Source organism: Falco punctatus, assembly GCF_963210335.1.
Source record: "Falco punctatus genome assembly, chromosome: 5".
Classification (NCBI taxonomy): Eukaryota; Metazoa; Chordata; class Aves; order Falconiformes; family Falconidae; genus Falco; species Falco punctatus.
Genome location: NC_137584.1, coordinates 65,986,958 through 66,002,749, shown reverse-complemented (window position 1 = coordinate 66,002,749; position 15,792 = coordinate 65,986,958). Strand labels below are relative to the sequence as shown.

At 34.7% G+C, this 15,792-nt stretch overlaps 1 protein-coding gene across 1 annotated transcript in view; it reads right to left on the bottom strand.

Annotated features, from left to right (window-relative positions):
* The window catches only part of AK9 (adenylate kinase 9), a gene marked incomplete at its 3' end in the record, with an annotated part of 76,881 nt that overhangs the window by 43,821 nt on the left and 17,268 nt on the right, over positions 1–15,792 (bottom strand). Inside the window, exons 8-16 of the mRNA XM_080388225.1 lie at positions 13,152–13,226; positions 11,607–11,705; positions 9,566–9,705; positions 9,301–9,481; positions 8,728–8,872; positions 7,163–7,296; positions 6,341–6,497; positions 2,365–2,467; positions 1,854–1,939 (exon numbers count right to left, since the gene is read on the bottom strand). Of these exons, the coding sequence (XP_080244351.1) occupies positions 1,854–1,939; positions 2,365–2,467; positions 6,341–6,497; positions 7,163–7,296; positions 8,728–8,872; positions 9,301–9,481; positions 9,566–9,705; positions 11,607–11,705; positions 13,152–13,226 (1,120 nt within the window). The remainder of the gene's footprint in view (positions 1–1,853; positions 1,940–2,364; positions 2,468–6,340; positions 6,498–7,162; positions 7,297–8,727; positions 8,873–9,300; positions 9,482–9,565; positions 9,706–11,606; positions 11,706–13,151; positions 13,227–15,792) is intronic.

The window sequence follows — 15,792 nt, the reverse complement described above, 5'->3', positions numbered from 1 at the left end:
GCGAGTAGGTGAAATGCTACCTAATAAAAAAATTAAAAGCATGTTATCATATTCAGTCTATCTCATACTATCTTTAAAACTTAGGCCTTGTTATAATGCCAGACTGAATAACAGAAGAAAATGTATATGAGACATAGTGACAATACAGAACTTAAGCTTGGCCATGGTATTTTTCTACAGAAACCAGTATGTTATGTCTGAATGTAATGGCAGTCTAGGCCTCCACTTCCGAGAGAAAAAAAAGAAAGTGGGAATTCATGTGCTTCAGTTTTTAATTTCATCTCCAGGCTTTAGGTGATAATTTAGGCTATGATGGAGAAACCTTGAGTTCCCTTAGCAGAGAAAGAGAATACTCTTAAGTCCCCAACCTAGTTCTTAATGTAGAGGCAAATACTCTCACGTGTGTACTTCATCTTGACAGCAGATCCAAATCAGACAACATTCTTCTAAGAAAGTAGGTTGTTATTAAACAAGACAAAAAGGAAAGTACAACCCTGCAACTTTTTTGACTTTTGAGGTTCAAAAATGTTGAAACTAACTTGAATTAATTCTAAACCTTGACCCAACTGACAGAATTGTCTGAGGTGTAAAAATTCAGCCTATTTGTGACAGTTGGCCTGCCTCCAAAATCTCACTTCTCACAGATTATTCACTCCTGTCCAGGACAACTGTATTTTCATTGCTGGAAACAAAGAATAGCATAGTTCTGACAGGAAAGTGGGATCTTTACAGGAAATAAAAGAGTGGGTAAACAAAAATAATATGCAGTTCTCTCAATACAGAAAGAAGCAAAGTAAGAAAGTCTTTATCCAAAATGTTTCATTAATATTGTTATTAGAGGAGAAACCTTATGTAATACACACAATTCCATTACTTTTTATGTTGTTATGTTATTAAAGGCTAATCTCAGTAAGTACAAAGGAGAGGAGGAATGATGACAGGTGGGAGAACCCCAGTAGCTTAATCAGAACAAACATAACCTTGACTTGGCTCCCCTCAGGGTCATTAAAAGAGGATGATGAAGGCATTGTCTGGGTGTGAGATCTATTGAGATGAGTCAACCAGAGACACTGTCCTCATCTGAGGGTGATTACTGCCTACAGGGTATGACACTCATTAGGGGGTACCAGGAAAAGCAGTTTAGGATTGTGAGAGACTTAGAATATTATGAGGCATTTCTGAGAAGGACCAAAGGCAAGGAGAAGAAGGGATCAAAGTGGATTGGAGAGGAACAAGCATGGATAATAGAGTAGGAAGAGGATGAAAGGGGAAATGGGAATGGATGCTCATTACGACATGGTCCTGGGGACATGAAGCTGCAGCAGCCTCACCTTTACTGGGCTACTGGATTCAGCAATTCTAATGCATGTTAAGGGATCTGCTCCTGAAATTATTTCTGTTCCTCTTTAATTGCTTCAGGCTGGGCTTCTTGGAGGAAGAACAGAAAATCAGACAGTATTGCAATTTTCTTACTAGCTATTGGCCAAGTTCTAACAGTTTTCTAACTTGTGAGGGGATACAGATTTTCTGATGAGTAGGAAGTTTCAATACAGTTAATAACCTACTTAGAAAAATTACTAGAGGAGATAGAGAGTCCTGTCCTTCAGATTTATTGAAAACCGTAACTGTGTTGGCTGATTTAATATACGTCTTTATTCTGTAACATCCATTAAGAATGGCACATAGAAATGTGTGCCTGAATCAGTGAAGGAAGCAAAGATAGTAATATAAACGAATTTTTCTAGATGCTGAGTGTAAAAAGGAAATAAAAACTGTAAAATCTGCATAAAACCTAAATTGCTAAATTACTTGAAACACAAAATGAGATAAAATAAAAGTCAAATGATACACACTTTCACCTTTCTCCTCAGCAGCCTCTAGATATTGGTCTTCCTCTGATGTCAGTATTTCTTGCATTTCTCTTATAGAATCATATCTTCTGTAAGTAAAAGATTATTTATCTTAAGACATGTATTAGTGAAGCAAGTTGCAGATATATTAATTTAAAGTAAAGATCTGGAAATATACTGTTGGGATTTTAAATATAAGTTGGGTTGTACAAAATAAAAGTCAAATACATTTCATCATCTAAACTGTTACTGTTTCATTGCATCAAAAGGCTGGACTAATGAAAGGCTAATGAAAATGCATTTAGCAAGAGAATATTCTGACACCATATTTACTGATCTAAATGAGATATTCCTCATATTTAACACATTGGATTATTTTTTATACATCACAACTAGTCTTAGTGTACTGTCTTAGTACATTTGTGTTGATAAATGCACTGATACCTTTAACACATAATAAAACTAGAATTTTTTTGTGCTCATTTGATATGTTCAGATATTTGGAATATTTTACCTTACTTCTTTCTTTTCTAATGCTTCATCTGTTAGCCTTTTCAAAATCTTAGACTTAATTTCATCCCTCTTTGCTAAGTACATTCTGCGTAGTATACAGACTCCTGCAGTACAATTACAAACAGTAATGACTTTTATGCATTCGTATAAAACTGAAGTTATTTGAGTTAGCAAAATTATTTGATAAATGACAGACAACTTTCCTGCTTCTTTTTAAAGTCAAGAAAAGGCATATATACCACAGAAATATTATTATACTGCTGCTTTCTAAGGTTTTAGAGCTTTGTTTTCTATTTCAAACACCTCATAAACTGAGTCTGGGATACGGGAAGGTTATGATGAAGGCTATAAGGGAAGACAGCACTGAAAAGATTTGTCTTATATTTCTGTATAGCATGCATTACTCTGGCAAACAAGCATTTTGTTTGTATGTGTACAAAGAGAACTATGGAGAAACAAATGAAAAACATTCAAATAAAAATTTAAAGAATGTAAATACCTATACCACTACACCTGGTTGACAGAAATTAATAATATGCTGTCCCTACTAAGAACTCTACTGGCTGACTGACTTTGGCAAATAGATTTATGACACACAGCTGTGTGGCTCAAATCCATTTCCATCAGTGGAGTTATGCCAGTTTAGACTAGTTCAGGGAATAGCTTACAAAGTAATGACTCAAAATGCTGTGAAAATGTAAACTCCACAACTACTTTATTAAGTGACAGAAATTAGTGGGAAACAAATAATAATAAAAAAGAACAAAATGAAAAAAAAAATCTAAATTCAAGGAAACATCCATAAGGAAAAAGCTACACTTTTAGCCAAATCATACAGCGGACATTATGATCTTGTCTCTTTCACCTCACTCTGCTTGTACTCCCATATCTCACAGGATCACTATCATCAATTAACATAAAATATATTTTTATTTAAATTTGAACTGTGAGAAACATGCTACTTAATTTTTAGGAACATTGGCGTTGATTTGAAGCAGATGATAATTCTGTGCGAATGGTTTATATTTTAAACCAATACTTTCAATTAAATGTATTTTTTAAAAAGGGAGGATGAGTGAAGGGAATTTTTTTGAAAATGTAGTTTGTAAACTAACTCATCTTTAGATAATAATCTGTGTCGGTATTCTTCAGCACAAAAGTTGTGAGAGTTTTCAGTCACTTTGCCTGGTGGCCCAGGCATGCGCGTTTCCATCTTTGTGTTTTCTCACAGTATTATGAAAAGCAGCAATGACAAAGAGCATTAATTTACTTCATTATTCGGAGTCAAAATTACAGAATTATAATATGCAGAACATCTAGAAGAATCACAGTTACTATACTACAACTAACCATTCTTTTTCCCTTGGGTACCAGCACATGTGTTTCTCACTTAAAGAGTTCAATATTGTTTCATCTGATGAAGGATTTCAATATTCCTTGATCAAATTGAGCAAGTGACCTATAAGCCTTTAGAATAATGGATAATAAATTAGCAAATCCTAAGTGGCTGACCTGAAAATATCTGCTACTGGTATTAACCAGAAATAAGCTAGCTCGCTAATGGAGTGGGTTTGTAGGTAGCTCAGCTGATTCTGGTTGAAAGAACAATGTTCTTGCAATATCCTGTTTTAATGCAACTGGAAATCTGAAATCTCTATGTATTTCACTTTGGTTTGTTATGATAGGCTACAAATAGTATGACTTGTATTCAATCTGTGCATGACTGTTTCAAGCTGAGACTGTAAAAATATATGCTTTATCATCTAAAGTATGTTAATTCATTTCCTCCCACCAGTGAATGAAACTTTGAAGAAAAATAAGTTGCCATTGATTTATATGAAAGCCTGACACAGCTCCAGGGATAAAATTAGAGTATAGACTCATTATCATCTCAAAAACATTAAAAATGGGAATGGCAGATTTCCTTCCAAGCCTGGAATCTACTTACACATAAGGCCAAATGGGTTGTAATTAAGAAAGCAGTCTTTTTTTGCCATGTGATACAAAGACTGTAACAGTGTTAGTTCAAACAGAGTTCAATCATGATTGTGAGCACACAATTTAAGTTTCATGAAGGACCTCTCTAACTTCTAGGAAAGGCTTACACTTATGCTTTAAAGAATCTCCCACCTGTCAGGCTAATGAAACAGAAGGTATGGGAGACATGGCTACCAAGACCATAAAATAGATTGTTCAGATTAGAACAAGTAATTGAGAGCTAGGTTTTGAGAACTAGTGGGAATGGCAGAAAAGTGTACATTGCAGAAAGTAAGCACATAATTTGAATGTCCTAGAGAGGCCTTAATTTAAAAGCCTCTGCTATAGACTCCCAAGTTCTTCCCTTCCCAAAAGAAAAGATGGGGCTGTTACTATTAACCAGTGTTCGACATGAAGAATTATCTATTCCCAAAGACTTTCAGGGACAGAGCCAACCTTTTCTTTTATCCAATTAATTCACTTATTTGTTAAATTCTAAGAAGTGAGGAGAAAGTTAACATAACTCTGAAAGCACCTCTCCCACCTCAGTCCTCTCCCTGCAGAAAACGTTAGAGCATGACTCCTGCTGTGTTATTTAGTACCCTGTATGAACATTACATACTGCACGCCAACTACATGAATAAGGTGCTTTTTGTGGTTGTAAGAAAGGCCAATGCACTGTGTCCCAGAAACCAGGTTCACAAACATTTCGGTATGCTTGCAATGTCTGGGAAGCAATGGTGAGGCATGGAAATGCAATTTATCCTTAAGTTTCTTCTGAAAGTATCTGAGATGAGGTCTTCTTGAATGATAGGAACAGAAATTCCAAACAAACCAGTACGATTATCCGAAGAACACTAGATCTAGAATTTTCTTATAGAAATGTTTAGTCTGTATATGAGCTCCAATCACACTGGAACACATAGTTAGGAAGTTTAAGATGTTGCAAAATTTCACAAAGCTATGTGACATAAGTAGTTAAGGTACTGTAGCTGAGTTGTGAGGATGATTATCTGACCAGATGACATGCTTCTGAAAACTTTTTTTTTTTTTTTTTTTTTTAAAGTAAGAAACCTGTTCTGATTAAACTGTGTGACCTTGATTGCTCAAGTTGATTTTTATATTCAGGGACAAGAGTTTGAAAAGCTCTTTAGGCTGATTCTAATATTGGGGAGTTACTGAGTTTTCTTGAACTAAGTATGAATAAACCTATCATTCCTTTCTTGAAGGGAAGTTTCTACTACTGAAAGACCTTTTGATAATGGGCTGAACAGGTAATGATCAAACATTGCCGACAGGCAATGAAACTTGTGGTGTGACATGAATTAAGTAGGCATAATTCATTAAGACACTATTTGGCAGACAAAACTTTTACCAGTGTATGAATCTTTCAGTTTATTATGCTTGGTACCACACTTCCTTTCTGCTTGAAACAATAAAGTAAAAATCCCTTCCCCTGAATTTATGGGTACTAAGCTATTGTATCCATCTCGATAAGAAGCTGCTTACATTTTGTGACCCCAGGAGGGGAACAGGATACACCTGCACGGAGGTATTTCTGTCTCCTTTTTTCTCTCAAGCAGAGGAAGTTCATATCTGTAACCTGATTTTGCGAGTGGGGAAAGCAATGTGCAGGGAGGGAAATTTCACACATCACAAGCTGGTGTCCAGAAAGACACAGAATACAGAAAGTCTGAAACTGCAAGAGTCCAGTGGTATTTACTGCTGATTGTAAATAGGAAGAAACTGTGAACAGGAGTAATTTTCTTTACTGCTTTTGTAAATCATTCCTGTTTTCAATTCTGTGCAATTCCCTTAATCAAAATTGTAAAAAAAATAATGAGGTACCCTTGTTGATTCACTGGATTCTTCCCTCCCTAGACCCCTGAAGCTTTATAAATGGAACATAACTACTAGGTTTTTTTATAAGTGTGTTTTATATACAGATATCAACACAGAGAAAAGAAAATAGAAAGTTTCATTAGTGTGCATTTACTAACCATCTTTTTCTGTATCCTTCAGACAGACAACAGTGTCAGGTAAAAGTCCTTTTTCTGATAAAGCTGACCAGTGATCTACTGACAGAGGGTAGTTATCCACCACCCATCCTCCTTTTGCTGGTGCACCAGGAAACCTGTTTTTGTTCTTCTTCATAAGCTGTTAAAAAATGTCAGATTCAGTAACACAAACAGACTAAAATATTCTGTGAGCTGTTTAAAAAGACTGCACAATACAAAATGATTTTCTAAATGTTATGATTTTCCCCTATTGTAATTTCAATAAAAAGTAAGACTTTTATAACTTCATCTATCTGAAAGAAATAAAAACATTTTAAACAAAAAGAGATTAATGTGCCAGTGATTTTTTAAGGTTGTCTATAAAGAATGTAGCTTCCAGTTACAATAGTTATAAACCAGTGAACAAATTTTAAATAATTCAAGATGCTTGGATAAACCTTCACATACAATTCTTTTCAAACACTTGTATCTGGTGCTGAGCTTTTTAATAGTGACTATGAGTATAAAAATAGGGCAAGCTTACAGTGATACTTCACTCAGATAATTCTCCCAGCCTCTAACGATTTGTAGCCCAGGCACTTTGCAAGACAGAAATAACTTGTATATATAGTAGTCCTCAAGAGATTTGTCTTTCATGATCTTGCTCAGTCTCTCCTCAATCCTGTGTAAGCTTTCAGACTATGTGATTGAAACTAAACTGATCTTTCAAATGGAGAAATTAAGAATGTATATCAATAATGTATAAACTGTTACAGGTTCCTCTTAGAAAAAAAGTGCTTTGCTATATAGTATTTCTAGTTTTACCTCTGCAATAGCTCTCTCCAGTACTTCAGCATATATTTCAGGTGACAGTGTAACTTCGGAGACTGCTGCACTCTTTATGGCTTCTTCTACCATTGCTTGAACTTCTGGGTGGTCAGCAGTTATCTCTGACATTCCTAACAATACAGATTTTTTTTAAGTGCTTTACAAAATTCTGAAATACTTTTTTTTTTGTCTGCTCCGGAATAACTGCTAGGCGATTAAATCCAACCATTTCATAATTGCAGTCATTTTAAACAATATTATATAATCATGCTGAGAAAGAATCAAATACCAGTTCTTTTGAATGCAGTTCTAGACAGTATTTCATAAAGATAAGTTTTAAGATCTTGGTTTGCTCTCTTATTACAAAAAAATCCATTTTAAACTGTACAGTATGTACTACCACTAAGTGAAATTTTGTTTCATTATGAATAGAATGACATTTGCATACTAGAATGATCAGGCACCTGCAGCACCTGAGAATTTCCTTTGATTTGATTTCTCTTTGATTCCTAAATCAAAAGATTGACCAGAGTAATTTAAAAATCAATACAAATCATAGATGAAGACAGTATATTGTCAGCATTCAAGCAGCCTAAGCATTCCCTAAGATGAACAAACTGTTCATATTGGATCCATATTTTGTTATTAATTGATGACACAACAGACTGTAATTGTTTAAACACTTTTTAAGGAACACTCAGAGTTAGTTCACAGTTTTCATATTAATTTGATAAAATTATTTAATTTCCATTTTTTTCTTCCATGTTTGCAGCACCAGAGGAATATATGGACTTCTTGTTAGGTATGTATCTATACATGAGTAAGTCAAATATGGTGATTCCTTGCTTAGTTGAACAAGGCAAAATGGCCTGATTGTCCATTTGAACCATAACTAGAGCTAACTGGAAAAGGCAATTCCAGTTCAATGGAAAATTTTGCAATTCAAAAGAAATAATTTTGAAAAAAACCCACTAAATTTCTAGCAAACAGAAAACACAAATTTTGATTAAATGTTATTAAAAGCACATGTTCACCTTTTCAAAATATTTTCTGAATTCATCAAGTTGCAAAAACCTGGGCAGCTTAAGAAGTCCAAATGTGATCAGAGCGAGAGAGTCTTGTGAACGTGCCATCTGAGGCAGCATACTTGGAAAGCTGCTCCAAAGTGGAAAATCTATAATTGTGGGTTCACATCACCCTAGCTGACAAGCTGCTTTCTTGAAGAAAATTTCAATTTTGCAGAGATTTAACTTGTCTGAAAGTCATTCAAATGGAAAGTTTCCAACCAGTATCTGTCAGAACTGATTTCTTCTTTCAAAAAGAGCTCAGAAAACTCTCTCTTACATACTCATGGCCCTTAACTTCAGAGGATTTGTACATAATATCAAAAATACTGAATTCTACTCAGCTGTTCCCTTATCTGCATGTTCTTTTAGTTCATATTTAATGCACAACAACTGTAACAACTTCTGTGATATTTTATAAGTCAAACAGCCATTGCTTCAGTTCAATAACCTAAAGCAAATAAGATAGCTTTAAAGACCATGGAACACCTTATTCACCTGATTCTCTTGACTGTTTTTCTAATCCCAATCTATTTTTCACTGCTGTTACAGCCTTTTCTACTCTATCCCTTCGCACTTGCTCAGCTTTTTCTTCTCTTGATTCTTCCACGTAGGGTTGAATGAGTTTGGCCATATCAAGAACCTAGTGAAATGATTTGAAAAAAAAAATATCACAAAAGAAACATAAAGCATCTGATCCGGACTCTATACAATTAAAGTAATTTGGAGAAGCTCTGCAAATTTCAGAAAAAATTTACACATAATTCAAGTCTAGGGTTTTTTTTTTAGAAAAATATTTTTAAATTTGCATTTACATTTGATTGTCTTAGACACAAAAGTTATTCTATTCTTATGCTAAGAAAAATAACTGACACATAAAAATTTGTCTTTTAAATAATATTTTTGAAATTTAGCTACTTTTATATAAATGAATTTCACTAAATTAATATTTCTCTGTAATCCATATGCTTGCAATGTGTATGTTAATAACACAACAGAAATAAGAATGTGTTTAACTGACTCCCAAGCCTCAGCTTATACACTAGTTACAGAAGACATTTATAAACTTACCTTTCCATTATATTTGTGTGCAATTAGGTTACAAATAGTTGTTCTTCCAGAGAATGGAGGACCAAATACTAGTACTTTACAAGGAGGGAGTGGCATTGGTGGTGACAGGTAAGGCCGTGGATTCAACATAAATCTTTTCAGCGCCTCTGGGGATGACAGTATGTACATTTTACCTAGAAAACTTAAAACAGAAAAGAAGCTAACATATATAAACAGTTATCTTCTAAAATAGAAATAAAAATTAAAAGTGTCAAATTCTGCTAACCTGACAGCCAAGTCTGGGTTCCCCCTTCGAATATCACCTTCCTTTAGAGCCACAGGACATACTTGCCCCCACCTGCTTCTACGCCATCGATATCTGTGTGCTATTAGTTTATAAGACGACAGAGCCCGGAAAAGTTCATCCTGTTTATTGAAATAGCAATAACAGTATATGTAATTGTTGTCTGAAGCTATATATGCTTTGTTCTTAGCTTTGTTTTGAAATATTTTGTTGGAAAATAAGCAAACCTAAAAAGAAAACCACATCATGCTTTTTCGAATATTTGTAAAACATACACTGCAGAATTGTAGGACACTTCTAAGGAGAAACTACTTGGTTTTTCAAGTTTATTTAACAAAATCAGCACTTAACATAGTTCCTGGAGGCTTTGTTTGGTATTTTCAGAATGTTAAAATGATGAAGAAGTACAAATCAGCTATTTTTTGAAGATGACAGAAAATAGCCAAGATGTCTTCTAAAGGGGATGAAGAAAGGACCATTGTTCTGTGGGGAGGAATAGCAAAGCCAAAATATCTCTTTTAGGCATGCAGAAATATCATGTGATAGGAGTGAATTTAATAGAACTTTTGCAGCAGGTGAATAGTGAGTGAATCCTAAAGTTTATGTTGACTAATTTATCCAGAATAGTACAGACAAGTACTGCCTGTGAAGAACTGCAGAAGAACCTTTGGAGTCTAGGAAGCCAGGCATTAAAATAGCAGTTTTACACAGCAGATGATGAGTAGTCATTGACTGTCACTACTCAGGAACAGATCTTGAAATTATAATACATACTTCCATGAAAACATTTGGTCAATGCTCTTGCAGTTAGAAAACCGAGGGGAGGGGAGGGGAGGGGAGGGTTTTTTTGTTGCATGAATCCTGCCATCATCTTTACTTCTATGTGCATTCTGCTACCCTGCTATCAAAAAGTATGCAGTAGAATAGGAAAAGTTTCAGAAAAAGGTAATATGACTGATCAATCACACAAAAAGATTTTAATGTAAGAAGAAGTAAGATTAAGTAGACTGGAACTCTTCAGTCCAGGAACAAGACAGCTATATAAGAACAGGACAGAAGTCTGAGATCATGAGTTATTAGAGGGCAGATAGAGAGAACAAAACTATTTACTGACTTTTGTATATCAACAACCAGAGGATGCTGAACTAAAAAGGGGCAGGTTCAACACAAAGGGAAGCAATTCTGTATGTAATGTCCAATTAAGCTGAAGAACTCCTTGTCCCAAATAGTACGAATGCTAAAAGCGTACACACAGACTAACATAAACACACAGGCTATCTAAATGATAAATAAAGATGACCTCTGACACAGAAAGTCTTTCACCTGTGAATTTGTCAGAGACTAAGAAAACAGAAAAGTGAAGGGAGAGGTGTTTCTCTGAAAATGTAGTGGAGTCTTTCAGTTATAGCATAATTCATATATTCAGAGTTTTGTTTAAGAAATAAGAAAGATGACTGCAAATGAATATAGGTGAAGACACTTGCAGAGACTTGGTTTTTCAGTTTTATATGGAAGAGACATGAATTATAATGCTCATGATTCAGCAAATTTCACTAACTTGTCATGTTTCTAATTAATTAAAGGAAATACAACATACATGATTTTAGCTATGCAGTATGTTGCTATATTTATATGAGCATGCTGTTTCTCAATCAGAAAAAGAGTAAAGACCGAGCTAAGAGTCAGCTGCTGAGATTGCTATCCTTTGGCTAAAGTTTCTTTATTTTCTTAGAAGGAATTAATTCTTCTTCTATTGCTAAAACAAATACTTTGTTCAAAATTTTGTTATATTCATCCATCTTCTTTTTTAATTACAAACCTTTTTCTTTTCATACTCTTTTAAGTGGATTTAAGTCCCAGAATTATACTAAATTCACATTTCTGGAAAATCAAGGGTCAAAAAATGCCCTTATTGCATGGTAAAACAAACCGATTGTTGTGAAACAATGTTGTTACATTATAAGCTTAGAGCAGAAAAAAAAATATCATTACAGTTAGTCACGTTTTAGAAAAGCACACTTACATCTTCCAGCCCCTCCAGCATTTCTTCTTGCTGACTTTGAAGTCTAGTTATAGGAGCTCCCTTTCGAACACCCAGAGACTGAAGTCGAGCTTCCACTGACTGAAGAGGAAATAACACTTGACTTAGTACCACTCAAAATTGCTTTTGTGATCTGAAAGGACCCACAAAGTATTTTTAAAATTGCATTACTATTTATATAATGGTTACATATACACTAAGGCCCAGTTTCTAGCTTGAAGTCATGCTAGTTATTGAGCTGAGTTTTAACAAGCTATTTGGTAGATACAGGCAGTGCAAAATGCTGAATCATAGGCTTTATATCTCCTCATTATGCTGTGAATCCCAAGCCTTCTAAAGGAACAGGCTGTAAAGGATTCTTTCCCACAAAGCAGTGGAAGTATTCAGATGAGCCACAATCTGAAAAGGAGGAAAGTCTCTTGAGGAGATTCAATTATGCACACTCAGAAGTAATACAACTTTAGGTAATTTATTTAAAGAGATGCTTAAAACAGATGTCTGCCAATGAGAATCAGATGATATTAAATTTAATTGAAGTATCCTGAATGTAATCTTGCTTGAATGCAAGTGTTCTTGAAACAAAAAAGCAAATTTTGTCATGTTTCGACTAGTTTCATAAGTCTTTGCCTTACTTACAGGTAAATTGGTTGGAAACATTACACAACTTGACTGCTTTTACTATAAATTTTCTGTTGCAATGTTCACAAACAGATCATAAATGAGGAAATTTTATGTTCCAATTCTGCAAAATTAGTGGGTTTTTTTCCCATAGGACCATTCTTGGTAGTAAAGTTAAGCATAAATTGAAATAATACTTACAGAGTTGTAATTGAATAAATTTGTTTCAAAGAACAGAGGGGAAACTGTAGGAGCAGCACACTTGCTATGTTGTCAAAGACAATCTCTCACTTCATTTTTAACCCCATATTTTCAGTTCTGATTTGAAGCAACTCTTATTTCTGAGGCAGAGGGTAAGATTATTTCTCTCCAAATTTTACCATTGTAGCTTTTTTAAGAGGGAGAATGAGTTCCTATGTTGTGAGCTAAAAATCTAGATACAAGCACTCAGCAGAATTGTTAAAAGTATGAAGCGTTTTCTATTTCAATGTAAAACAATATCAAAGATCACAGAAAATCTATCATTATTTTAGACACCACCACAAAGTATGACAATTGTGTAAATGTATCATACTGGAAGTGTTTTAATTTCTCATGTTAATAACGCTATTTTACACTAATAAACAAAATAAAGTGCTAAAAACAGATGGATGTGATACAAAAGAGTTCGTAGCCTGCCTGAAAATATTCTCATGGGACATATATGTAAGCCTGGGGGTGGTGCAGTGAATCTTATAATTGTTTTAACACAGCAAGAAAAGCAAGCATTTCAAAGGTCACATTTCTAAAAGCAATTAAATGAGCTTTAAACACAAAATTTTGCCAACACTTTAATAAAGAAAACAATCCACAGAAGTGAGAAATTATTTTCTAGTGGAGGTTAACTAAGTTAGTGCTTAGCTTGCTTACCACAAAGAGATCATCTGGTTGTTGATTTCCATCCAGTTCAATAAGATATTGACTATCCTGTTCAGCCATCAAATCCTGTTTAAGAACAAAGACATAAATTGAGTATAGCTAACCAGATAATGACATTGAAGCTGATTTTGTTTCTACACATATCAAAGGCTGGGCTCCTGTAGACTTCATCAAAGCCAAGAATCACTGTATTAATGGCTCATAAAATCTTCTGAAGAGAAACTTCTTTGGTGAGGGATAGATACAGGATGAATTCAAAACCTGGAGTTACAATGGGTTCAGAAAACAGATTAGATATCCTAGCTCAAATGAAAGAGAGCTACAAAGAATCAAGATACAGTAATATTTTCTGTATGAATTCAACCTCTTATTGTCTAACAACCTTAATTCTCTGCTGGAAAATGGTGACAATGTCAATTAACAGATTTCTTGCAAATGCCAGCCACAAGGCTGATGTTTTCATTTTGGTTCTGACTCTCAGCTTCTGTGAAATTGAACAATATATTTGATTTTTCTTATTTTCAATTTTCCCATTAGTAAATAAGATATTAGTCTAAAATAGACATCTCATGTCCACTGTTAATATCTCTGAGGACTGAGAACACTCACTCCATTCCTGACAGATGTTGGTCTAACCCCAGCCCTGGAAAAGCCTAGTGAAGGTGACTTTACAACTTGGTAGGTAATCTGTTCCACTTCTTTATGACACTTATGGTCAGAGTTCCTTTCCTTGCATCTAGTCTGTCTTCTATGCTATAAATTATTTGTCCTATCTTTGGTAGAAATAAATAATAACTAATTGCTTCTTTCTAATACTCTTATGCAGAGAAGATAATACTTTGTGTTTCTTTTATACACAATGGTCTTACAAGTACATCCATAATATTTTCTTGTGTACAGTAGCATCACGTTTATTGACTCAGTTTATGACTAAAGCCCACAGACTGCAGACTGCAGTACTGAGGCCTAGCTAATTATTTCACATTGTAGTTGTTCATTAGGTTTCCTCCCTAACTGTAGTATTTCACACTTATTTCTACTCAATTTCATCCTAACAACTTACCAAGAACTCAAAGTCTGTTCTCCACAGTTCTTTCTACCTGTCCCAGTTCAGTACAAACTGCACATCTTATAAGCTTTTTTTTCAGTTTCATCATCTCAATCTCTACCTGGGCCAATGACAGACCCCTATGTTCTTTCAATGTCTTAGTGGACCACTAAGTATGTTCGCTAATATATTCACCATTAGTAAAGCCTAAGTAAGACCTACCAACTAGTGTAACATGGTGGAAGTGCTGAAGTTTGGTATACATCCTAAAGTAATTTAAAAAACTTTGCATTAGTTTGCTTATGAGAAATCCATGTAAGATTGTATAATGATTAAAGTTACCACATTTTTTCCTTTCCTCTTCACAGCAGTAACAAGTTTGTTACTCTAGCGAAGAACATTATACCAGTTTTACACAATTTTATCTATAGGTTTATCTAATCCATAGGGAAATTGAAGGGCATAAATAAACTGTAATTGTCCAGTGTGCAGCAAACATGAGGCTTTTGCATTTGCTTGTACCAAGAGATTAAAAAAGAAAAAAGAAAAAAGAAAAAAGAAAAAAAGAATTATTGCCTTGGACCTGTTCTGGATTTTTTGGAGAAAAAAAAAAAAAAAGATACATACTAAATCTAATTTTCCTGAACACAACAAAGAAAGAAGAAATGTTACAGCTTTAGAAATTAAATAGGTGATAAAGCAAACTGATGGGCTAATTATTGTGTATATAACCCTGCAGCTAATGAAGTAGGTGAGGAGGGGGATTTATTGGAGTGGAAGGCAATGGATGTAGGGAGTAGGTTTCTTATAGGATTGCATTCTAGAATGGACTTTGGTAATGGTGATGATACACCGGGCTTTTCAAATACTTCAGTTTCTAGGTTTAGGAAGTGCCTGTGACAGTACCTATGGTTTGCTTTTAGAACTCAAAGTGGGTTGATTTATCTTGACTCCAGTGATATGTAAGGGTTACAAGAATAAGAGACCGATCATCTTTAGTGAGTTGGCAGGGGTTCACTAACCTTTGTACAATGTGCTAACATATGTAGAATGTAGGGAAATACTTAGTTGCTACATATTTGTGGTCTGGGAGTTTAGACTAGGGGATGTAGAACCGTAAGGGCATGTCATAAAGAACCTTAGACAATGGTAAAGAGGCACTGCTAAGGAAGATATAAGTTTTCTGTAACTAGAGAACAGGATGGTGTGTTCCAGAACAATAGGATAAGATTTTAAATCAGTAGAAATGAACTGCGCATGCGCAAGAGACTCCGGGCCAAAAGTTTATGCGGACAAAGACTTTGAGCCTTCATCAGAAGACCCTCTGAGAAGACCCTCAAGGTGGCAGCATGTGTGCGCAAGGAGGTGGAAAAATATGTAAAACATTTTTGGGAAATGGTTTGAATATGTATTAGTTTTCTGGGAAATGTTATGCATATGTATTAGATTGTAGCATAAAAACAGTGAGAACTAGAGCTGAGGTGTGCATACTAGGAGGAGAAATCCCCTATGCACCCAGTGCCACAAATAAAGGAAAACCTGCTTCATAACGACTCTGTCGTTATTGAGTTTTATCTCGGAATC